We start from the raw sequence: 24,944 nt of genomic DNA on the forward strand, positions 1-24,944 counted from the left end.
CTGCCTTCTCCCTGTCTCCCTTAATGCCCTGACCGATCAAGAATCTTATCAACCTTTGGCTTAAATATACATGAAGACTTGGCCTCCACAGCTGCCTATGGTAAAGAATTTCACATACTCACCACTCTCTGGCTTAAGAAATTCTTCCTCATCTCCCTTTTAAAATGACATCCCTTAATTCTGAGGCTGTGCCCCTCTGGTCTTAAACTCTCCCACCATAGGAAACTCCCTCTTCACATTCAATCTATTAAAGCCTTTCACCATTCGATAGGTTTCAAAAAGGTCACCCCTCATTCTTCTGAAATCTAGTGAATACATGTCCAGATCCATCAAGCACTCTTCATTTGACAAGCTGTTCAATCATTTGAACAGGCCAATCATTTTTGTAAACCTCCTTTGAACCCTCTCCAGTTTCTGCACATCCTTTCTAAGTTAAGGGCCCCAAAGCTGCTCACAATTCTCCAAGTAAGGCCTTATCATTGCTTTGTAAAGTCTCAACATTACATCCTTGCTTTTATATTCTAGTCCTCTTGGAATGAATGCTAACATCACATTTGCCTTCCTCACCACAGACTCAACCTCCAAATTAACCTTTAGGGAATCCTGCACAAGGGTTCACAAGTCCCTTTGCACCTCATTTTTTTATATTTTCTCTCCCTTTAGAAAATAGTCAACCCTTTCATTTCTTCTACCAAAGTGCATGTCCGTACACTTCCTGACATGGTATTCAATCTGCCACTTCTTGGCCCATCCTCCGAATCTGTCTAAGTCCTTTTGTAGCCTCTCTACTTCCTCAAAACTACCTGCCCCTCCACATACCTTCATATTATCTGCAAACTTTGCAAAAAAAAATGCAATCAATCCAATGAACAAAATCATTGGCATTTACGTTTTTTAAAAAATCGGTCCCAACACAGACTTACCAGCAGCCAACCAAAAAAAGCACCCTTTATTCCCACTCTTTGCCTCCTGGTAATCAGCCACTGCTCTGTCTATGCCAGAATTTTGCCTGTAACACCATGGGCTCATAGTTTGTTCAGCCTCATGTGGCACCTTGTCAAAGACCTTCTGAAAATCCAAGTACACGACATCAACCAATTCTCCTTTGTCTTTCCTACTTATTATTTCTTCAAAAAATTCCAACAGAATTGTCAGGCAAGATTGTCCCTTGAGGAAACCATACTGACTATGGCCTATTTTATCATGTGCCTCTAAGTATCTTGAAACCACATCCTTAACAGTCGACTCCAACATCTTCCCAACCACTGAGTTCAGACAAACTGCCTTACAATTTCCTTTCTTCTGCCTCTGTCCCTTCTCGAAGAGTGGAGTGACATTAGCAATTTTCCAGTCTTCTGGAACTATTCTAGGATCCAATGATTCTTGAAAGATCATTACTAATGTCTCCATGATCTCTTCAGCCACCTCCTTCAGAACTCTGGGGTGCACATCATCTGGTCCAGGTGACTTATCTAACTTCAGACCTTTCAGTTTCCCAAGAACCGTCTCATTACCCCTGACACCTGGAACTTCCACCATACCACTAGAGTTTTCCATCATGAAGACCAATTCAAAATACTAATTCAGTTTGTGTGCCATTTCCTTGTCCCACATTACTACCTCTTTAGTATCGTTTTCCTCCGGTCCAATTTCCACTCTTGCTTTTCTTTTGCATTTTCTGTATCTGCAGAAACTTTTGGTATCCTCTTTAATATTATTGGCTAGCTTACTTTCATATTCTGTATTTACCTTCTTAATGACTTCTTAACTTCCCTTCAGTTAGGTTTTAAAAGCTTCCCAATCATCCCAATGGCTTTGTGAAGGGAAGAACGTACCTCACGAGCCTGATTGAGTTTTTTGAAGAGGTAACAAAAGAAATTGATGAGGGTAGGGCAGTGGATGTGGTCTACATGGACTTTAGCAAAGCATTTGACAAGGTCTGTCATGAGAGACTCATCCAGAAAGTCATGAGGCATGGGATAAGTGGAATCTTGGCTGTTTGGATAAAAAATTGGCTTAAAGGAAGAAAGCAGAGGGTAGTTGTAGAAGGAAAGTATTCTGCCTGGAGGTCGGTGACTAGTGGAGTGCCACAGGGATCTGTCCTGGGACCCCTGCTATTTGTGATTTTTATAAATGACCTGGATGTAGAGGCAGAAGGATGGGTGAGTAAGTTTGCGGATGACACAAAAATTGGAGGAGTTGTGGATGGAGCTGTAGGTTGTTGAAGGTTACAAGAGGATATAGACAGGCTGCAGAGTTGGGCAGAAAAATGGCAGATGGAGTTCAATCCGGACAAGTGTGAGGTGATGCATTTTGGAAGGACAAACCAGAAGACTGAGTACAGGACTAATGGTCAATATAAGAGTGTGGATGAACAAAGGGACCTTGGGGTTCAACTCTATCCATCCCTCAAGGTCGCTGCACAGGTTGATAGGGTAGTTAAGAAGGCCTATGGGATGCTAGGCTTCATTAACAGGGGGATTGAGTTCAAGGGTAGGGAGGTCATGTTGCAATTCTACAAATCTCTGGTGAGACCGCACTCAGAGTATTGTGTTCAATTCTGGTCACCTCATTATAGGAAGGATGTGGAAGCTATGGAGAGGGCACAGAGGAGATATACCAGGATGTTGTCTGGATTGGAGAACAAGTCATATGAAGCAAGGTTAGCAGAGCTGGGACTTTTCTCTTTGGAGCGTAGAAGAATGAGAGGGGACTTGATAGACGTCTACAAGATTATAAGTGGCATAGATAGGGTGGATAGTCAGTACCTGTTTCCCAGGGCACCAATAGCAAACACCAGAAGGCATATGTACAAAATTAAGGGAGGGAAGTTTAGGGGAGACATCAGGGGTAAGTTTTTTACACAAAGGGTTGTGAATGCCTGGAATGACTTGCCAGGGATGGTGGTGGAGGCTAAAACATTAGGGGTATTTAAGAGCCTCTTGGACAGGCACATGGATGAAAGAAAAATGGAAAGTTATGGGGTAGTGTGGGTTTAGTACTTTTTTTTAAGGATTATATGGGTTGGCACAACATGGAGGGCTGAAGGGGCTGTACTGTGCTGTAGTGTTCTATGGTTCTATCTAACTTCCCACTAATTTTTGCTGTATTTTCTGCCCTCTATTTAGCTTTTATGTTGGTTCTGACTTCTCTTGTTAGCCATAGTTGTGTTATCTTGCCTTTAGAGTACTCCTTCATCTTTGGGATGTATATATCCTGTACCTTCGGAACTGCTTCCAGAAATTCCAACCATCATTACTCTGCCATCATCCCTGCCAATGTTTGTTTCCAATCAATTCTGGCCAACTCCTCTCCCATACCTCTCTAATTCCTTTTTCTCCACTCTAATACTGACACATCTGATTTTAGCTTCTCCTTCTCAAATTTCAGGGTGATTTCAATCATATTATGATCATTTGCCCTTCATGGGTTATTTTACCTTAAGCTCTTTCATCAATTCTGGTTCGTTGTGCAACACCCAATCCAGAATAGCTGATCCTCCAGTGGGCTCAACCACAAGCTGCTCAAAAAAGCCATATCATAGGCTTTCGAGAAATTCTGTCTCTTGGAATCCAGCACCTATCTGATTTTTCCCAATCTACCTGCATATTGAAATCCCCATGACCATTCTAACGTTGCCATTTTGTCATGCATTTTCTATCTCCTGTTGTAATTTGTAGACCACATCCTTGCTACTGTATACTTACTATTGCAAAAATATTGGTAATATTGTAAGTATTGATTATATTGTTACTATTACCAGTACTAGGCAGTAGTTTTTAAAATTTGCATATTGAGATCACCTTGGAATTAAACACATTTCAGAGTTTAAACATCCATAACATGATAAACTATACTGTATGATGAACGGTTTCATGAATACTGTTTTTAACTTGTGGTGTGGACAGATGTACTCAGCATTATTGCATGCAAGACTATTGTGACGATAAAGAGAAAGGTTTGATCTGCATCTGGAAATAAGTAGTAAAAAAGCAAGTAGTCAAAGGAAGCACACTAGCATGTTTTTAATTTTGAAAGAGTCCATGCAAAATACTTATTTCATGTTTCCCGAGTTTGTGTCTTTTCTGGGGGGTTTTCTGTCCTTAATGCGTACTACTTTTATTCAATTTTAAGTGTTTTCCTTCCATCTCTGACACACATTTGTCAGATAAAAAAGTTCTGAAGATATTGAAGCACATCCATTGTATCTATTTTCTGATTCAAACTATTTCTCTTCACTGATTGCTTTGTCCCATTTGGTGACTTGTATCACTGAATTGGTAAAACAACTCTTGTAGTCTCAATGTTCAGTTGAACAATTGATCTCTATTCTTCCCCCTTAGTCACATGAAGCAGAGGTTCTGAAGCAGTTGGCTGAAAAACAGGAACATGTAAAGGAAGTGCTTCAGAGAGCAATTGAAGACAGTAACAAATTCAGCAAAATGGTAGAAGAAAGACTGACTTCCAAAATGGAGCTCATTAAGGAAAACCGTGAGGCCCAGTTAGCTGCTAGGCTTGAGCGCCTTCGTGAGAAGGCAAGTTAACTTTAATTTTTTTTTCCTAGTGGAGGTAAAATTCAGAATGGCTTAGTTTCCAGGGTTACTGCAGGAATTTTGTTTTCCAGTTTTTTAAAGCTTATTCCTCCAATTAAACTTTGAGAGTAGATGACATGTTTCTGTGGGAGCTAGCAGCTCTCAGACCCAAACCTATGATGTTTGCTTTCATACAAATCGAGATGGGTTCTTACAGCTTTTCATTGTTGCATTATCTAACTTATAAATGAAGGATTTAGGTATGTAACAATTAGTGGGAGCATGGATAAAACTTTGGACCTTACTCATCTGTTTAGTTTGCTGTAGATTACATGTGGTCCTTGAAAGTGTGTTGAAATGTTCATTAATAATGCAGCCACAAGACAAATTGCACAATTGCCTATACTCATTGTACTGTTGATTATTACTTGGAGAAAAAGAATTTTAGTCAGCCTGGAAATAATTGCTTAAATATGACACTACCTTGCTGAGAACCACCACAAATTAAAGAAATACCAATAAAGGTCTCATGCATTCCATCTGGGATGATAAGACATGGTTAATTAGCAACAATACCAAGTTGTAAGGAAGCATCTTGTTGGAACAAGTGAGGTACCTTTGGAGAAACCAAAAAGAAATATTATTTTTCTTCCTCTTAGCTAAGAAGGACCAGAGAGCTGACAAATCATTTGATTGCATCTCTTGGACTGTAGGTTTCATGTTAAAGAATTCATTTGGATCTGTTACTCACAAAGGCAAAAGAGAGATGGGAATATGATTTACCCCAAGGCCATTAAAGTTAATCATTTGAAATTTTTCTTTTGGAATCAATTAAATCACTTTACTGAGAAGGGACACCTATAATCAATTGAAAGAAAATTTGTTAGCTTATAGCAGATTTTGGCCACATCTCAAAGCGAATAAATCAATGATTTGCAATAGATATAAACAATTTAAACTTTGATGTGAGCGTTAAAGTCTTCCGTCATTAATGAAACTTTTGTTGCTTGAATCTGAAGTTGTTCTTTTTCATGAATATTTAGGACATTTAAGTGTAAGTATAATTTCAGTATTGCATTCAGTAGATAAAGTAAGATTTAATATTTCAGCAACTGTATGTTTTGAAGGTTGGATGCTATTTAAAAACAAAGAATTTCAATGTGTTCTGAGAATCTGAATAGGGACAGTTGTTACATTCAAACTTCATATTCATGTTAGTGAATTTAAGCAATCTGAAAATTTAGGTTTCCAATTCTAATTTCAAGCTTTGTCCAGGTTCTTGACGAAACTCCATTTCTTTTACTGAATATCCCAATATCTGCCACCATAGTTTTTCCCTCTGTAATTTGTTGAATTGTTAGAGTACATGTGGGAAATTAATAAATGATCTTTGTCCTAATTTGCTGAAGGAACATGACAGTTAGACAAATAGAAGGTGTATGGTGAATGGGGAAGAAGAGTAGTTCTTTTTAACTACTCCAACACTTAAATGATCTGTTTACAAGCATCTATTTACGTATCGACCCTTCTTTTTGGAGTTTTCTGACTAAATTGTTAATATTAATGAAAATAATGCTGTTCAGCACTGCAGTAATAGTGACTTTGAGTTCACCGATAATTAAAGATTATACATAAATTAACATCACTTAAGCCACATAAACTCCTAAGATGGATTTCCAAGTCTTTTTGCCTTTTCCAGTTCCATTCCTGAGGTAATGAGTCCTTTCTCAAAGCAAGTGTTGTTTGGTTGAAGATGTTGGTCTGAACACTGTTAAATAAAATGAATAATAACAATTCTATTATTACTTGAAGACCTTTTAAGAAGTTTATAAATACAGTGCCTATAAAAATTATCACCTGCCTTGAAAGTTTTCATGTTTTATTGTTTTACAACATTAAATCACAGTGCATTTAATTTGTTTTTTTTTACACTGATCAATAGAAAAAGACTTGTGTCGAAGTGAAACCATCTCTACAAAGTGATTTAAATTAATTACAAATATTAAACACAAAATAATTGATTGCAGAATATCCACCCCCTTTAATATGACAACCAAATCATAACTGGTGCAGCCAATTGGTCTTAGAAGTCACATAATTAGTTAAATAGAGATCAGTTGTGTGCAGTCGAGATGTTTCAATTGATTGTAGTAAAATATCTGGAAGCTCCAACTGGTGGTGAGCCAGTTACTGCCAAAAACTGCACTGTGAAGACAAAATTACACTCCAAGCAGCTCCACAGAAAGGTTTATTGAAAAGTGCAAGTTAGGAGATGGATATAAACAAATTTTCAAATCGCTGACTAATCCCTTGGAGTACAGTTAAGTCAATCATTAAGAAATGGAAAGAAGATTGCACAGCTGTAAATCTGCCTAGAGCAGGCTGTCCTCAAAAATGGAGTGACCATGCAAGAAGGGGAGTAGTGATGAAGGCCACCAAGAGACCTTTGACAACTCTAGAGGAGTTCTAACGGCTGAGATGGGAGAGACTGCACATACAACTGTTACCTGGGTGTTCTATTAGTTGCAGCTTTATGGGAGAGTGCAAAGAGAAAGCCACTGTTAGGGGAGTGGAGAGGAATCTCACATGAAATCTCAGCTAAAGTTTGCCAGAAGGCACGTGGAGACTCTGAAATCAGCTGAAAGTAGTTTCTATGGTCTGATGAAACCAAAATTGAGCTTTTTGGCCATCAGCATTAACTAAACACCGCACATCATCAAAAACACCAGTGTCCCTACCATGAAACATGGTGGTAGCTGCATCATGCTATGGGGATGCTTCTCTGCATCAGGCCCTGGAAGGCTTGTGAAAGTAAAGGGTAAAATGAATGAAGCAAAATACAGGAAATCTTGAAGGAAAAACTGATGCGGTCTGCAAGAGAACTCTTGACTTGGGGGAAGGATTTGTTTTCCAGCAAAGCAATGACCACAAGCATAAAGCCAAAGTTACACAGGAGTGGCTTAAAAACAACAAAGTTAAGGTCCTGGAGTGGACAAATTAGAGTCCAAATCTTAATCCAATTAAGAATTTGTGGCTGGACTTGAAAAGGACTGTTCACTCATGATCACCATGCAATCTGACAGAGCTTGAGCAATTTCTGTAAAGAAGAATGGGGAAAATTTGCAGTGTCTAGATAGATATGCAAAGCTAATAGAGACCTACCCACACAGACTCAAGGCTGCCTAAGGTGCATCTAGTAAATACTGGCTTGAAGGGGGTCAGTACTTAGGCAATGAATTATTTTGGGTTTTATATTTGTAATTAATTTGGATTAATTTGTACAGATCTGTTTTCATTTTGACATGAAAGAGTCTTTTTCTGTTGATCAGTGTCAAAAAAGCCTAATTAAATCTACTCTGTTTTAATGTTGTAAAACAATAAAACATGAAAACTTCCAAGGGGGTGAATACTTTTTATAGGCACCGTAAATCCTAGTACAGCACATAGGAAAGATTATTGGTTCACAGTGGTTAAAGCAGGGGCTGCCTACCTTTTTAATGCCATTGACCCTTGCCATTAACTGAGGGGTTTATGGAACCCAGGTTGGGAATCCCTGGGTTAAAGAAAGAGACAATAAGATTCAAGTCCTCTAATTTTCCTTCTGTTACTTTGGACAGCACTTCTTTCACCAATCCGAACACAACTAATCCCTGAAACAACATATTCCTCCCATTATTTTGGTTTTTGCTAGCTGCCCTGTTTCCTTTCACATCCTAAAGTTATGTTGGTAGGTTAAATGGCATGTTAGAGAGAATATTAATAAAAACAAGCCATCTGAAGGACATCCCATTAATTAGCAACATAACACAGGTAAGGCTATTGAACTCCAGACCCATGCTAGAGTCAGTAACCCACCCCACACATGTTTGGAATGTGGGTGGAAATCAGCACACCAGGCAGAAAAGCTAGTGTGGTCATCATAGGAGACCTCAACACTGATAGATTCCTGGAACCGTGAGGCAACACTACTAATTGCTGTACTGCTGCGTCAGCCTATAAATTTAAATGTCTGATATGACCTCATCTATAAAATTTAGAATTGATCCATCCAAAATCTAGTTATTCACAAGTTTGTACTTTGTAGCAGAAGATAATATTGTTGAGCAATTTTCCAAATAAAACTTCTCTTTGTACAATTTAGGACAAGCACCTAGAGGAAGTGAGAAAGAACAAAGAGAGCAAGGAAACTGAAGCAATTGTTTAACATTGTCTGCTCTAGTAATTGAATGCATTCAAATAGTTTTTAAAGAGCACTTGCAGCCAAAGTGTTGAGTACAACTCTTTTACAATACTATTAAAATTGGTGGCCAAGAATAAGAACATACCTAGTTTTTGAATTGGGAGGTGGGTGGTTTCGGGGAGGGACAGGGAAGAACAGATGGGGAAAAATCTGGGATACTATTCACTCTAAGTATTGTCTGCCGTAAGGCATCTTTTCTACTTTTGCATTGCCTATACTACACAGAAATAGTGTTGTTTACAACTATTTTGCCCAGGATATCTGTCATGCTAAATGTTATATTTTAGTCTTGGTGTGTAACATGCCTAAATGCAATCTCTAAATAAAAGTGAATAATTCCTGCCTACATCAACTTATTTTTGCCTCTAATTCATTTTAGATTGTGCGTAGACAATGCACGCTTGTGTCTGAAGCAAGTGTGGTGGGTGTTTTTTTTTGCGCCATTAGCATTCTGTCCTGTGGGTCGAATTTAAATTGAAACTTTTCATGATGGAAATATTGAATGGTAGGAATTTTTCAAAAATTTGAAAGGTTTTTGGGGATCAGCAGATTAAGGTTTCTCAAAATTCAATATGTTTGAATATCTTGATCCTAAATGTACATACAGTAGCTCCAAACATAAAGCCCAATTACAAAAAAAAATCCTGTAAAACTTCCCGATTTGTCGCGCCATGATCCCTACAACTCAGGAGAATGCAGTTATTTGGCTTCATTCTAATTGGAATATTGAATATGTAAACATGATTTATTGATCATGTTTAACCTAGTCTGAACCCTGACAAATGGAAAGTGAAATACTACTGGTTCTGGAAATAGGAAACAAAGAAAATATTGGAAACATCAGTAGATGCTGCCTGATCCATTGGAAGGTTTCAACAAGCTAACTCTGAGTGCAAGCATTCAAAACTGAAATAAGTGAGATATTCTGTTGGTTGGGTCAACCATGGATGATACATCCTAGCTATCATACACAAGCCAGGCAGTACAATATGGAGGGCAAGCTGTTGCACATGTAATTGGTTGCCCTTCTCCTCACAGCTGATGAATCCAAAGGAACTTCAGAGACTGATACATTTGTCACCTTCAGCATCACAGTAGTTGCTAGTCAGTGTTGAACTCAGTGTAGGACTGCTTTAGAGGCTCCAGATTTTTTCTCAGGGTTTACTCCCAAAGCCTTCCCCTTGAGTGGATATGGACACAGGGCAGTGGAGACTTGATATCAGAATTTTCCTTCCTCTAGATGAGCTGTTAGCCACAAGCCCCATCTGTCCGAAGTGACTTTTTTTTAAGGCACAAGTAACCCACCTTTGCTCCTCCTACTGTCAGTAGGTACTGACAGGAAAAGGGGCAGGAGCTGAATTTGGTTGTGAGAGGCTATTTGAGACACACTCCCTTGGGAACATTTACTTGATAGTGGGAACTTATCCTCACTACCACCCCTATCTATGACGACCTTAGGAACATGCACAAAATACTGGAGGACATGGGGTTTCTTGTATTTGCATAATCTCTTGTGTTTTTAGTTATATAGGTGTATTCATGCAGTTTGTGAAAGGAAAATATGTGCATTTAAAAAAATGCATCTGGTCAAAGTTCAAATCAAATTTATTATCAAATATATGTCACCATTTACAACCCCAAGATTCATCTTTTTGCAGGCATACTCAATAAAACCATAAAAGAATAATAACCATAATAGAATCAATGGAATACTACACTAGCTTGAGTGTTCAACCGGTGTGTAAAAGGCACAAACAGTGTAAATACAAAGCGAAAGAAATACTAATAACAAGTAAGCAATAAACATCGAGAACACAAGATGAAGAGTCCATAGGATATGGGAAGAATTCAATGAAAGGGCAATTGTAGTTATCCCCTTTGTTTCAAGAGCCTGATGGCTAAAGGGTAGTGACTAGTCCTGAACCTGGTGGTGGGGGTCCTGAGGCTCTTATACCTTCTTCCTGATGGTATCAGTGAGAAGAGAGAAATAATGTGTGTAGTTATCAATTATCTGATATGATAAGTTAATTTTTTTGTTCAAATGGTGCCTAACTTATTTCAGTATTCTGCATTGAAATGCATTAGATATCTCCTTTTCCTGTATTGAAATGTGGTTGACCATTGTACGCAATTCTTTATAGTCAGACTTCATGAAGCCCATGTGTAAACCTGTCTTTTTCATTCAAAAATGTTGATCTGTCATGCTGCCAGTTCCCAAAGTTGTGGGCTGCAGAGTCTTTTATCAAAGTAATGATTCTTCATCATTGTTTTCACCTGTGTAACAGTGTGGAATTTAACAAAGGGAGAAAATACTGGAAAGGCACAATACTTGAAGCACGAAAATCCATGTTTTGATTTCTAATCCAACATTTCTCAATTCATGCTCTCTGACTTTGAGTATTTTCAACATTTGTTTTTTTTCACAGAAAAGCAGAAATAATTGTAGAGCCAAACAGCACAGAAACTGCCCAACCCCCACTTTAAAACTATACCCTCTATTTCTAAATTCCCCTGTCCTAGGAAGAAGTGTATCCACCCAACCTATGAATCTCCTGATTTTATAAATGGCAGTGCTATTGCTAAAGCACAATAGAATGCTAAAACTGTATCCTAATGTTTTAACAGATCATGCACCAAACCTGAATGTGATACGTATAGTTTTTACTGTTGGGTTTAATTGGCAAAGGTTACTTATCAATGTCATAGCAATTGTGAAAACAAACATTTTCTACTCCCCTTTATATATCAAAATATACTCACTAACTAGCAGTCCTCTGCTTTATTATTTATATCAGAATATGCCAGTGATCAAATATGTATCTTTATACATACCTAAACTTGTTTGGATCCCTTCTTTTTTTTACTGGTACAAATGGTAGCCTTCTACATGTCTTCTCTGTAATTGGCAGAAACATGAATTTTGAAATTATCCTCCTTGTGAAGAAGGTTGGTTGACAGCTTAAAATGCAAGATCATACATGATTAGATCTAATTTGTGAAGCCTTCAACAGCCAAATAGTATATTGTCAATGAGGTCCTACAATTTGGTTGAAGTATGGTGGTACACTTACACAAGAGTTAATATCTTTTTGTTTAAATGAAAGAGTTGAAAGTTAGTGGATGATAAAAATGGATTTCTCAACTGTAATTTTCTAACTGAACAGCAGATGGAGGCACTTCCTAAAAAAATAATTTCAAAAACAGATTTGTCCTTGAAATAACATTTCTTATTTTAAAAAAATTCTCAGATTCATAAGACTGCATATGCCTATCTGGGTAAATATTTTGGTGAGCCTCAAGAGCTCACTGTCAACATCAAAATGAAAAGTTTTCTCCTTTGTCAATGGAGTTACTGAAATATTTTCTAAAATATAAGCCATTTCTTACTGGTTTTATCAATAAAGATAGTTCAAATTACCTGAACAGCTGTTGCCTTCCGAAAGATTGTTTATTTTTTTCTCTTTAAGACAGTTGTATGTTGTAAATTTTGGCTTCTAATTCTAAGATATTTGCTATTACATACTTTCCAGACCTTTTGCTAGAAGATTTGTTCTTTTTATTCTCTGTTGTACATCTGGATTTAGTTAGCCAGTATTTATCATCCAGGATTGAAGTAACTAACATCAGAGGGCATATACTTAAAATAAGTAGGGTGATTTCAAATAAGATGTGCAGGGAAAGTTTTTTTTGTACAGAGAGTGGTAGTTGCCTGGAGTGCACGGCTAGAGGTGGTGGGTGGTGGTAAATACAAATGAACAGTCCAAGAGGCTTTTTGGGTTAGCACATGAGTGTTCAGGAAATGGAGGAATTTGTGTAAGCAGAAGGGATTAGCTTTATTGCAATTTGTTTATTAGTTTAATTGGTTTAGCACAACACTGAAGGCTGAAGGACCTGTTCCTGGGCTGTACTATTGTACATTGGGTTGTGTTGCATAAAACAAAGATCAGCAACAACTGTTTGGCCTGTTTTTATATGTTCCCCGCTTGTGTAGCTCTTCTACCTCATGGAATTTTGAAGAACCGAGTGTGATCTTAATGAAACATGCAAGACTTAAGGAAATTTGACAGGATAGATGTTGAGAGAATGTCCCACTTGTGGGAGAGCCTATGCGGACAAGCTGGAGATGAGCGGGATTTCTTTGAAGGCCAAGAATATTTAGGCTTTGCTTTGGCAGAGAGCTGTGCAAACGAGAGTGACAGGTTTTTGAAATTTAGGCATGCCAAGCATAACGGGGAGAGTAGAGTTGATGCTGAGCTCACCAAGAATGATCTTCTGGAATGGAGAAGCCTCATTAGGTTATATAGCCTACCACTCTTGTATTTCCTGAATTTTCCTCTATAGCATTTGGATGCAGTCTACATGTCTTTGTAAGGCATGGTGGAGAAGACTCGATAGGCCGATTGGCCTACTTATGGTCTTAGATTCTTATGTCCCTGATGTATGTAGAGGTTCATACTTTTTAATGCCATGGACTCCTACCATTAACTAAAGGGTCTGTGGAACCCAAGTTGGGAACCCTTGCCCTGATGTTTTCATGTTTGTTGTCCATACCCAACAGATTATTTCAGCTTTATCTTTCAGTTTGCATTAACTTTTATAACAGTTTAAATTAGATTTTCCAATTTGTGTTTTATTAATCTGGTCTAAGTTTTAAGGTTTTTCTTAGCTGAAGGTTGTTCTCTCTCCACCCTGCACCCAGCCATATCTATAGTTATTTAGTAATTGCTTAATCTCATCCCAGTTTATAATTAGAATTAGTTTGTCTTTTTGCAGCTTTTCAGAGATACACTCTTTTGATTTGGGCATAGCATCAATATTTTGGTTCTACAAAGCAGTATTCTTTCAGCTGTTTTAATTGACTAAATATTGAAAGTTTACTTTCACTAACAGTTTTACCTTGGTGAATCCACTCCCATTCTTTATTTCTACAATGACATTTATTCAACAGAGCACAGGACTAAATAGTTATTGTTAAATTTCGGTTGCTGTTTGCTACTAACATTTGCATAACTGATACATTTCCTTTTGAAAAACAAGTCAAACAGCAAATTCCTTTCATACATTATTTGACGTTGCATCAGCATTTTCTTGCTTGATTTTTCTGTCATCAATGTTTACATTTTCTTTCAATTTCAAAGATATTTGAATCAATTAATGTGAACCCCTAAAGAACACCACTTATTTTGTCCTACCCTATTGTAGGGTATTGGATTTGCATGTGCACTGTTTTCTTGTATGAAAGATTCCTTAACACTGTCAGTACACCTCTAATTCTATTTTGAATCTTCAGTGCTTTTCAGTTAATTAAAAGTATGTAAGGTAGACTAGACTTTGTTTAGTCTCAAATCAAGACAGCATTTTAGACAATCTTTCCTGTTGTTATTGTTGTGACATTTAGAGTTCTATCGTTAGAAAAGGTTCCATTATTTGCCCAAATATTGGAAAGCTAGATGGATTAAAATTGTCCTATATCTCTACAGATTATTTTATGATGATCTAATCCATTTCTGATCTCCTTCAATCTGTACAATATTTTCTATTTGCGGAGGAATATTAGTGGGTCTAGAATGGCAGTAATTTATTGAGCACCCCAACTGAAGGATTTGTAGAGTTATGCAGAAATTTTAAGCTGAAATATATGTTGTTTTCAGTGTGTTATTTTATATAAATTATTAATTGTACCACACACCAGTATGTTTTAAGAATCTTTCAGAACTATTCCCCCTACTCTTTTCCCTTAAACCCACACAATGTTCCAGGTTAGAACAGTACTACATTAAGTAAATATGTGCTATAATTAAATTAATTCCAGAAAAGGAGGTGAGTGGAACTTTTTAAGATATTGTTCTGTTAACAATTTAAACATCAATGGCTAAAATTTAACTCAGATTAAATGAACAGCAAAATTTAAATACTGTCTCTTGTGTCTTTAGTAGTTTTGACAATGAATTATGAGTAACATTTGGAATGAATGAATGAATGAATGAAATAAGGCATACTATTTGCCAATGCAGTGTTCCCTTTAGTGTACCATAGAGTGCTGTTGTTCTGCATCAGTACAGCTGGAGTATTGTTTCCTTTGGGCAAAAGCTGTGGTATCAGCCAAAATACTGGCTTCAGCTGCCAAATATAAAACAGCTAATTACTTGTGAACTCCCAAGATTTCAATGCAAACTCAGGAAGTAAATATCACAACATTACTGAAGAGTGATTGCAATTTTTTATTATGTTATTAATCTTGAGCTGTACCATGAATATCCTCTGGAACAATACTAATGTCCTAGAATATAGAACAGGACAGAACAAGCCCTTCGCCCCACAATATTTGAGTCAACCTTGATGCCACATTAAACTGATCCAATTTGCATGGAGTTATTCTACTTTGTATATTCCTCCAGTCCTTGCCTGTTTGCATGCCCATTGAAAGGTTTCTTAAATATTATTATGGTATTTGCTTAACACTGTGCTGGCAGCATGTTCCAGAGATCTTCCATTCAAGGAATACACTGGTAAACCATACTGCACCCTATCTAAAACTTCTGCATCCTTCCTGTAAGGCAGCAACCTGAGCCGCACATAATACTCTAAGTGTAGCCTAGCCACGTTGTATGCAGTTGCAGGATGACTCCCTGATTTTTATACTCAACATACCAGTAGTGTATGCTTTACAGTACCAGCGACCTGGGGTTCAATTCCCACCGTTGCCTGTAAGGAGGTTGTATGTTCTCCCTGTGGGATTCCTCCCATAGTGTCCTAAGACTTACCAGTATGTAGGTTAATTGAGTTAATCCCGTGATTAGGCAAAGATTAATTTCAGGTGGTTGTTGGGCAGTGAGGCTGGAAGGGCCAGGGTGGCCTGTTTGTGTTGTATCTCAATAAATAAGCAAGCAAATAAATCAAAAGAAAGCAGGTATACCAAATGCCTTTTTTTTATCACCCTATCTACTTTCAGGAAGCTAAAGACTCCAGTATCCCTCTGTAAATCAATGCTCCTGAGGCTCTTGCCATTTAGAGCATAGAGCAGTACAGCATTATATGATCCCTTTGGCCCACAATATTTGGCCAACCTTATAACCTACTCGATGAACAATTTCACTCTTCCTTCTTACATAGCCCATAACCCTTCATTTTTCTATCATTAGAGTGCCTATCTGAGAATCTCTTAAATGTCCTTAATGCATCGGCTTCTACTGCTGCTGTTATAGATATCCGCCACGCTGTGTGTGTATATATATAAACTATCTCTGACGTCTCTCCTAAACATTCCTTTACTCACCTTAAAAGATGTCCTCTGGTATTAGTCATTGCCACCCTGGGAAAAAGCTGCTGGCTGTTCACTCTATCTATGCCTCTCATGTTCTTGTACATCCTATCAAGTCACCTTTCATCCACCTTTCCAAAGAGAAAAGCCTTGGCTCGTTCAGCCTTTCTTCAAAAGACATGTTCTCTTATCCAGGCAGCATCCTGTTAAATCTCCTTAGCACCCTCTCCAAAGCTTCCACATCTCTCCTATAATGAGGCAACCAGAAGTGAACATGATACTCCAAGTGTGGTTGAACCAGAGTATCATAGACCTGCGACATTACCTTACAGCTCTTAAATCCAGTCCCCTGACTAATGAAGACTAATACACTGTATGCTTCCTTAACCTCCTTATTAGCTTAATGGATCTATGGACTTGGACCCCAAGAACCCTCTGATCCTCAACTTATATTTCCCTTTTATGCTTGACTCTCAGAATGCAAAACATCCCATTAGTTCTGATAACACTCCATCTGTCGTACCTCTCAATATCTCCAACTGGTCAACCTCCTGCTGCATCATTTGACAACACTGCTCTTTATCCACAACACCACCAATTTTTGTGTATGCATACTTACTGTAATATGAAGGGATAGTTTACTTGTTGGTCGAAAGCTGCTTCTGCTGTACCAGTCATCGATCAGCCCATTCGAAGGAAGCAGCCACTCTTTCCCATTGGTTGTACTGTGTGCCCAGGCATCAGTGTCTGGTTTCAAGCAACTCGGGCTTTTGTTTGTCTTGGAGCATTCATTTTCACACTAAGGTCACAATCAATGCTGAAGGACCATTGGGAAAGTCTGCTTTCAAGGAGAGACAAAGGAGGGCCCAAGCACACTCTTAGCTAAGTATCTGTTGAATGTTTAATTTTGTAGTTGTGTAACTTGGGGAGACTTAATGAGGTACCTGTTGAGTTTGAAGTGTCACTGAATGTTTAGTATCATAGCTTTTGTAATTTAGGGTGGCTTAGATGTTCAGTTGAATGTTTTACTGTTTGTCTGTAAATAAATGGCTAATGTGCTTATTCATAATCAGTGTCCTCTGTCTCACTTACCGAACCTGTGAACCTGCTTCCTTGTAACACTTACCAATCAGCTCAACTACATTCTTTGTCCAAACCATAATTGCAAATCACAAGCAATAGAGATACCACTGGTTACAGAACTCCAGTCAGAAAAATACTCCTTTGTCACAAGTCAATTTTGAATCTAATCTTCCAAGTCACTATGAATCCCATGTGCCTTAATCTTTTGTATCTGCTAACCATGAGGGGCTTTTGTATATAACCTTCATCGCCCCTCATCTTCATATCATGTTGATTTGCTTTAATAGTGGACATTCTCCAAATGTGAGCTGAGTCCAATTAATGGCAGGTGGAAAATCAAAGGAACTGCAGATGTTCTGAGGTCTGGAGGCACAGATCGTTTTGTATAAACATCACTTCCCGTACGTACTGTAAGCTGTTTGTTTTAATATCATTTCCTGTACGGATATCGTTTTGAAGCTCATGGTAGGAAAGCATGCATCTCTGTCTCCTCTATTTGCCCTTGAACCAATACCTATGCATCTTAAGTTTGTTACTATCGGTAGACATTTAATAGATAAATTTTGAAGGAAGTATTATGTTTATTGCCTATTGTTTAAATATTGTTGTGCCATGATCTTACTGTTGTTTACATGGCATATTTATGGAGTGTTGCATGTGTGTATTACCTTGGTTAATGCCGATTGTGAAAATAATCAAGTTCAAGTTTAATTGTCGTTCAACCATACATGAATACCCAGGAATACAGACTACCGAAACAGTGTTACTCTGGAACCAAGGTGCAAAACACAGTACCAACAATTGCACACAGTACAAGGCACATTTAGCACATATCAGATAGCGAGCACATATAAGATACCAGTAAATTACAATCATACAAAAAATATAGTCCAAAAGCCTTAGTCCATGAATGTTGTAGTAATCTGCAGTGAACAATATTAGTATATTCAGGCATGTGGCGATTCTGTATTGAGTTTATGTAACTTTCTGCAGTTTCACAGGTAAGATTTCATTAAAAACCCTGAAGGAAGTTTTCGTCTCGCGTGATTTTTTGAAAAGGTGTTTAACTCACTGCATAGTTTTGTATATCCACACTGCGAGGGTGGTAGAACAGATGTTACAACTCTGAAATAATTGAAAAAATACTGGAAAACGGCAGATCACACTGCATCGACATCAATAAGCTCACATTCTCTCCTCGATGTGTGCAAGCAAGCACAGCTCTCTGCTGAAATCACTAAAGAGCCATGAGACCAGCAATTCTCTCTCACACAAAGTTCTAAAACAAATTAACCTCTTACCCTCTTTCTGCACCATCTGGCTAAATCCATAACTGTCATAATACATGGTTCAAACCAGAGTCTTACAGGTATGCATAGCTGAGTACTAGTGCTGGTGGTGTGAATCCTTCCTCTAAGACTATTAACTAAAGTTTGGTCAAATTGTTGGCATGGTCAGACTGAAGAATATCCATATAAAACCTATCATCTTCCCTGCATTCATCACATCATCACCATTCTTTGTGAAATCCAGCACGTTAAGGAAAAGAAGCATCCTCCTGTTTATCGAGAACTCACCAATATCTGTCGCCTTCATTTGTTTCTGGACACATGCAGATAGATCCTGACTTCAGATGTCCTCAGATCCTGGGCATTGCTGAATCACACACCACAGGCTTTTCCTGAGACTGAAATGAGAGGTCAGAGGTTTAGGGTGAAAGGTGACATATTTAAAAGATGTCTTAGTAGAAACTTCTTTACTCAAGGGTGATTTGAGTGTGGAGTGAGTTGCCAGTGGAAGTGATAGATGTAGGTTCAATTTTTACATCGAAGACAGGGTGTCTTGGTGTCCATGATCCCCTTGCTTATTGGTATTGGTCCATGGCATAAAAAAGGTTGGGAACCCCTGATCTAAGAGATGTTAGTATAAATACATGGATGAGAGAGGTTAGAAGGGCTGTGGTCTGAGTGTGGGTCTATGGGACTAGGCAGAAGATCAGGTTGCATGGACTAGATGGGCCAAAGAGCCTGTGATATAATGGCAAGGTAGAATCCATGATTAACAAAGGAAAAATAAATTCTCCACTATGGTTACTAGAACAGCTTATGAAATGCATGATAACTTGTTGCCTTATCAACAAACTTGATGGGGTATTCCACTTGCCATCACTGATGAAATGACATGGTTTAACTGCACTTTTACATTGAGGCTTTGCTCATCAGTTAAACCTGTCCTGATATACAGTATACCATGAGTGATACGGAACTGATGGTCTGTGCATAGGTGAGGCTGCACTGAATTTACAGGACTATAGAAGTAGACCATAAGACCCGTAGAACTAGGCCACTCAGCCCATCGAGTCTGCTGATTTATTATCCCTATCAACCCATTTTCCTGTCTTACTGTAACCTTTGACACCCTTACTAATCGAGAACCTATCAACCTCCAATTTAAATATACCCAATAACTTGGCCTCCACAGGTCACCGACTTATATAGCTAAAGAAATTTCCTCCTCATCTCTGTCTAAAAGGGATCTTCTTGTATTCAGAGGCTGTGCCCTCTGGTTCTAGATTTCCCCACTGTAGGAAACATCCTCTCCACAGCCACTCAACCTGAGGCCTTTCAATATTTGATGGTTTCATTGAGATCATCATTCAAATATGATGGCAGAATATAGTATTAATGGTATGACTCTTGGCAGTGTGGAAGATCAGAGGGATTTTGGGGTCCAAGTCCATAGGACGCTCAAAGCAGCTGCACAGGTTGACGCTGTGGGTAAGAAGGCATATGGTGTATTGGTCTTCATCAATCATGGAATTGAATTTAGGAGCCGAGAGGTAATGTTGCAGCGATATCGGACCCTGGTCAGACCCCACTTGGGGTACTGTGCTCAGTTCTGGTCACCTCACTATAGGAAGGATGTGTAAGCCATAGAAAGGGTGCAAAGGAGATTTACAAGGATGTTGCCTGGATTGGGGAGCATGCCTTATGAGAATAGGTTGAGTGAACTTGGCTTTCACTCCTTGGAGTGACAGAGGATGAGAGGTGACCTGATAGAGGTGTGCAAGATGATGAGAGGGATTGATCGTGTGGATAGTCAGAGGCTTTTCCCAGGGCTGAAATAGTTGCCACAAGAGGACACAGGTTTAAGGTGCTGGGGAGTAGGTACGGAGGTGATGTCAGTGGTAAGTTTTTTACTCAAAGAGTGGTGAGTGCGTGGAATGGGCTACCGGTAACGGTGGTGGAGGCGGATATGATATGGTCTTTTAAGAGACTTTTGGATAGGTACATGGAGCTTAGAAAAATTTCTGGCTATGCGTAAGCCTAGTAATTTCTGAGGTAGGGACATGTTTGGTACAACTTTGTGGGCCAATGGGCCTGATTTGTGCTGTAGGTTTTCTATGACTCTATCCACTCATTCTTCTAAACTCCATCAAGTACATTCTCAGAGTCATCAAATGCTCCTCATATGTTAACCCTTTTATTCCCGGGATCGTTCTCATGAACCTCCTCTGGACCCTCTCCAGTGCCAGCACATCCTTTCTTAGTTAAGAGGCCTAGAACTGCTCACAGTACTACAAGGATGGTCTAACCAAAGCAGTGGCAGCAACTCGATGCATAAAAGCATGCAGACATGATTAAGAGGTTCAGTTGTTTGGAACAAACATCACAATGGGGAAGAAATGCAACTTTGATCATGAAATGATTGTTGGTGCCAAACAGGGTGGTTTGAGTAACTCAGAAATTACTGATCTGAGATTTTCATGCACAACAGTCTTTTAAGTTTACAGAGAATGCTGTGGAAAAACAAAAAAAAATCCAGTTAGTGGCAGTTCTGTGGGTGAAAACACCTTATTAATGAGAGAGCTCAGAAGAGAATGCTCAGACTGGTTCAAGCTGACAGGAAGATGACAGTGACTCAAATAACCATGGGTTACAACAGTAGTGTACAGAAGAGCATCTCTGAATGTATGTTGAACCTTAAAGTGGATGGATTACCGCATCAGAAGACCACAAACATACATTGAGTGCATCTACTGACTCTCACCTATATATTTAATTTTCCTTTGTTGTACCATCAGTAGCATAATGATAGCTGCCTCGTTAATATTCCTTTCCTAAGACCCTGTTGTCACACCTTTACTTCCCCAACAACACTTTGAAAGTCCATCTCTTTGACAAATCCCCTCTAGGTCTTTTTCTCATGGATTTTTCATGACTTTGTAAGGAATGCTTTACTAATTCAGCAAATTAATTTATTCAAAAGTTGTTGGATTGGTGGACTGAATTAAATTTTTGAGGACTGAAAAGGGTAGCGTTTGGATCCCATAGATACGTTAGTGAGCTGAATATTGTTATAAGCATTACCCTGTTTTCTAGAGCTGATGCAGTATTTACACATGTCCTTATTTAATATTCAAGTCAAGCTCAAGTTCAAATTCAAGTTCAAGTTTATTGTTATTCAACCATTCATATGTATCCTGCCAAACAAAACAACTTTTGTCCTGACCAAGGTGCACAACACAGTACATATAACTTACGCACAACACATAAAGTAATACCACAAATAAATTAATAAATAACAAAATCTATATTCCAGAAGATTGGCATTTAGCATCAGATGCATTTGTAAAGAAGTTAAAAAGTAAATATTATAATATCTGATGAGACCTGGATGGAGGTAAGGAGTTCAGTACTCTCGGGGCCGGAGGGAGGAAGCTGTTTCCCATCCTAACAGTTCTTGTCCTAATGCTACGGTTGTTACGATTGTTGGACAGTTGGAAAAAACTAGTGGCAATGCTAAGGGCTCTACAAACAGAGGGCCAGTAATATCATGGAGGATCCCTCCCACCTTGTTCATAGGCTGTTCACCCCACTCCCATCAGGGAGGAGGCCGTGCAGCATGTATCCTAGGTCCACCAGACTCAAAATCAGTTACTTTCCCCATTAACTCCACCACTATTTTATTATTTCCTGCGAGTTACCTTATGTACAGCCTAGCATCACTTTATAAAATCAATCTATGTATATAAGCTACCTTATTGTGTGTTTTTGTTATCATTGTGTCCTTTATCTTTTGTGTTTTTCTGTATGTGGTGCATTGGATCCAGAGTAGCAATAATTTTGTTCTCCTTACCCTGGTGTACAGGAAGCAACATTAAACAATCTCGAATGTCAAGCCTCCCAAAGATGAGGAAGACTATTTAAATTCACACACTCAACAAGCACCACCCCTTTCAGCCATCCCATTGAACTCTCTCCGATTCTAGGACTTCACGTCCCGTCACTGCCCAGAAATGAACTCTTTTGTTATGAACACAGGAGCCAAAAGAGTTGACTCCACTTACCTACCGAATCTCTAGTTAGTCAAATCCATTTCGACACCACTTGCATGCCCTCATTCTGGGATTCTACCCAACAAAAAGTCATGAATTAGTTTCAGATGTTAGCTGGGCGACTCCAGATTTTGAGAAGAATAGCTGTCTGAGGTCACCCTGAAATTACTCCTATGTTTCAACTTTTGTTGTGGGATTTCCACCTGCAGAGATAATTTATCCAACCTTTAATTATCTTTAATACCTTAACTGGATGAACTATCCCACATCTTCTCTGCTCAAAGTCCCTCGGGCCTATTTAATGTAATCTAGTTCATTCCAGAGTTCTGTGCAATTTGATCCTAACAGTCCTGTAATTCTCTGCTCCTGACACACACAATGCTTCTTCCTTCTGTTTGCCCGCTGTTGGTATTGAATGGACAGAATTTTTTCTAGGTTGATCTTGCAAAACCCTTCCTACTCATCCATAAAAATCGATTCTTTAACAAGATCTTAAGACATTTTCCCCTCTCCTTTGGGTCTACTGTTTAAATTCTATTTTGTGGCCCATTTCTGCAATAGTAGCTGTAATATAATTTGGTGATATTGCTGCCATGGTACGCAGAAAGGAGATCAAACACACCCTCACATTATGCCTGCTAGCACATCTATCCTGAAATATCACTATCAAGTCTAAAATGCAACAGATTTGTTGGGGATTAAGCAGATTAATATTTTTAATTAAGTAACTAAGATGGAGGAGCCATGGTGGGATTCCATATTTCCCTCTGCATATTTTCAGCAGCAAAACACTGCCATCTGGTGTTGTTGCAATAAGTGTTCTTTCAATTTCAATTATTATCTTAACAAATATGAACCCAGAGCCATAACACAAGACACAAACCTCTTACAGATGCTGGCCATGGTTTTAATTTATCCATAAAATAATACAACACTGAATTAATTCCATAATGTAAGTGTAATTACAAAGACACCATGTCAGCGCTTCTACTTTCTTAGGAGTTTGTGGACAATCAGCGTGACATCTAAAACTTTGATAGGCTTCTATAGAAGTGTAGTGGAGAATATATTGACTGGCTGCATTACAACCTGGAATGGAAGCATCAATGCCCTTAAACAGAAAAATCCTACGAAAAGTTGTGGATATGGCTCAGTACTTCACAGGTAAAGCTCTCCCCACCATTAAGCACATTTATGTGGAATGCTGTCACAGGAAAGCGGCCTCCAACATCAGGGACCCCAACCCTCCAGGACGTGTTCTCTTCCAACTGCTGTCATCAGGAAGGAGGTACAGGAGCCTCAGGACTCACACCACCAGGTTCCGAAACTGTTACTACATCTCAAACATCAGACTCTTGAACCAGAGGGGATAACTTCTTGCCCCATCACTGAAATGTTCCCGCAACCAATGGACTCACTTTCAAGGCCTTTTCATCACATGTTCTTGATATTTTTTGCTTATTTATTTATTGTTATTGTTTCTTCTTTTTGTATTGCACAGTTTGTTGTCTTCTGCACTCAGGTTGAAAACCCTAGTTGGGTGATCTTTCATTGATTCTGTTATAGTTCTATAGGTTTGTTGAGTATGCCCACAAGAAAATGAATCTCAGGGTTGTATATGGTGACATATATGTACTTTGATAATAAAATTTAATTTGAACTTTGAACCTATGAACTCACTTTTAAGGGCACTACAACTTATGTTCCGGATTTTTGTTGTTTATTTATTGTTATTAAAAGTTCAAAATTAAAAGTAAACTGAACCTCAAGGGATACGGAGATAGTTATGAAGTACAGGAAGAGCTGTGATCCTGAGGGATGGTAAAGCAATTTCAATGAGACACCCAGTCCACTTGTACTGCCCGGAGTGTTGAATTTTGGGAGAGAATGCCATCCATCATCTTGTCTGGCTCAAAGCATTTTCTGAAAACCCTTAGATAATATCCATCTTGGGGCGAGTATTTTCTTTTGTCTTTTCAGTCTCAAATTTCAAAGTTCAAATATATTTATTATCAAATAATGTATACATTGTACAACCTTGAGATTCGTCTCCTTACATGGAGCCACAAAAGAAGAAGCACTAAAGAACCCATTAAAAAAGACAGTTATAAGTACGATATGCAGAGAAAAAAGCAAATCATGCAAACAATAAAAGTAAGCAAATAGCATTCAGAACTGAAGTCCACAGACATGAAGCCAGGCATCACTACAGCCAGAGCAGGCCTCCGTTCAATGCAGAGTTGAGTAAACCTTACAGAGCAGCAAGCAGAACTGCCAGTTCCTTGCCTCGAGTCCTGACAACCTGACCTGTTCAATCTGGTCCAGTAATTAAACTGTCCAAACACAGGGTCGTTTCTCACTCTCAGGGCAGGTCAGGGCCCCGACTCGAGTCTTGTCTCACCTCCGCTCATCTCAAGTCTATCTACCTATCCAAACGACTCCTAACTGGTGCAATTGTATGATATCAAATAAAACCACTTGTCGGTCCTG

General features: G+C 38.7%; 1 protein-coding gene and 3 long non-coding RNA genes across 6 annotated transcripts in view; 2 read left to right on the top strand and 2 right to left on the bottom strand.

Moving 5' to 3' along the window:
- LOC132383586 (stathmin-like) overlaps window positions 1-9,223 on the top strand; it is a 25,407-nt gene extending 16,184 nt beyond the window's left edge. Inside the window, exons 4-5 of the mRNA XM_059954739.1 lie at window positions 4,344-4,535; window positions 8,674-9,223. Coding sequence (XP_059810722.1) covers window positions 4,344-4,535; window positions 8,674-8,736 — 255 coding nt within the window. The 3' untranslated portion in view covers window positions 8,737-9,223. The remainder of the gene's footprint in view (window positions 1-4,343; window positions 4,536-8,673) is intronic.
- The window catches only part of LOC132383587 (uncharacterized), a 17,128-nt gene extending 336 nt beyond the window's left edge, over window positions 1-16,792 (bottom strand). The window contains exons 1-4 of one of the 3 annotated variants that reach the window (XR_009508732.1): window positions 16,653-16,792; window positions 11,605-11,730; window positions 8,023-8,085; window positions 5,016-6,300 (exon numbers count right to left, since the gene is read on the bottom strand). This is a non-coding gene — a long non-coding RNA (uncharacterized LOC132383587). The remainder of the gene's footprint in view (window positions 1-5,015; window positions 6,301-8,022; window positions 8,086-11,604; window positions 11,731-16,652) is intronic. The other 2 variants (XR_009508730.1, XR_009508731.1) reach the window with 2 other exon arrangements.
- Window positions 16,793-17,394: 602 nt separating this feature from the next.
- Window positions 17,395-24,944, top strand: part of LOC132383589 (uncharacterized) — a 42,104-nt gene continuing 34,554 nt past the window's right edge. Inside the window, exon 1 of the long non-coding RNA XR_009508734.1 lies at window positions 17,395-17,517. This is a non-coding gene — a long non-coding RNA (uncharacterized LOC132383589). The remainder of the gene's footprint in view (window positions 17,518-24,944) is intronic.
- LOC132383588 (uncharacterized) overlaps window positions 18,693-24,944 on the bottom strand; it is a 44,403-nt gene continuing 38,151 nt past the window's right edge. The window contains exon 3 of the long non-coding RNA XR_009508733.1: window positions 18,693-18,803. This is a non-coding gene — a long non-coding RNA (uncharacterized LOC132383588). The remainder of the gene's footprint in view (window positions 18,804-24,944) is intronic.

The sequence above is a fragment of the Hypanus sabinus genome, chromosome 30 (genome assembly GCF_030144855.1).
Source record: "Hypanus sabinus isolate sHypSab1 chromosome 30, sHypSab1.hap1, whole genome shotgun sequence".
NCBI lineage: Eukaryota > Metazoa > Chordata > Chondrichthyes > Myliobatiformes > Dasyatidae > Hypanus > Hypanus sabinus.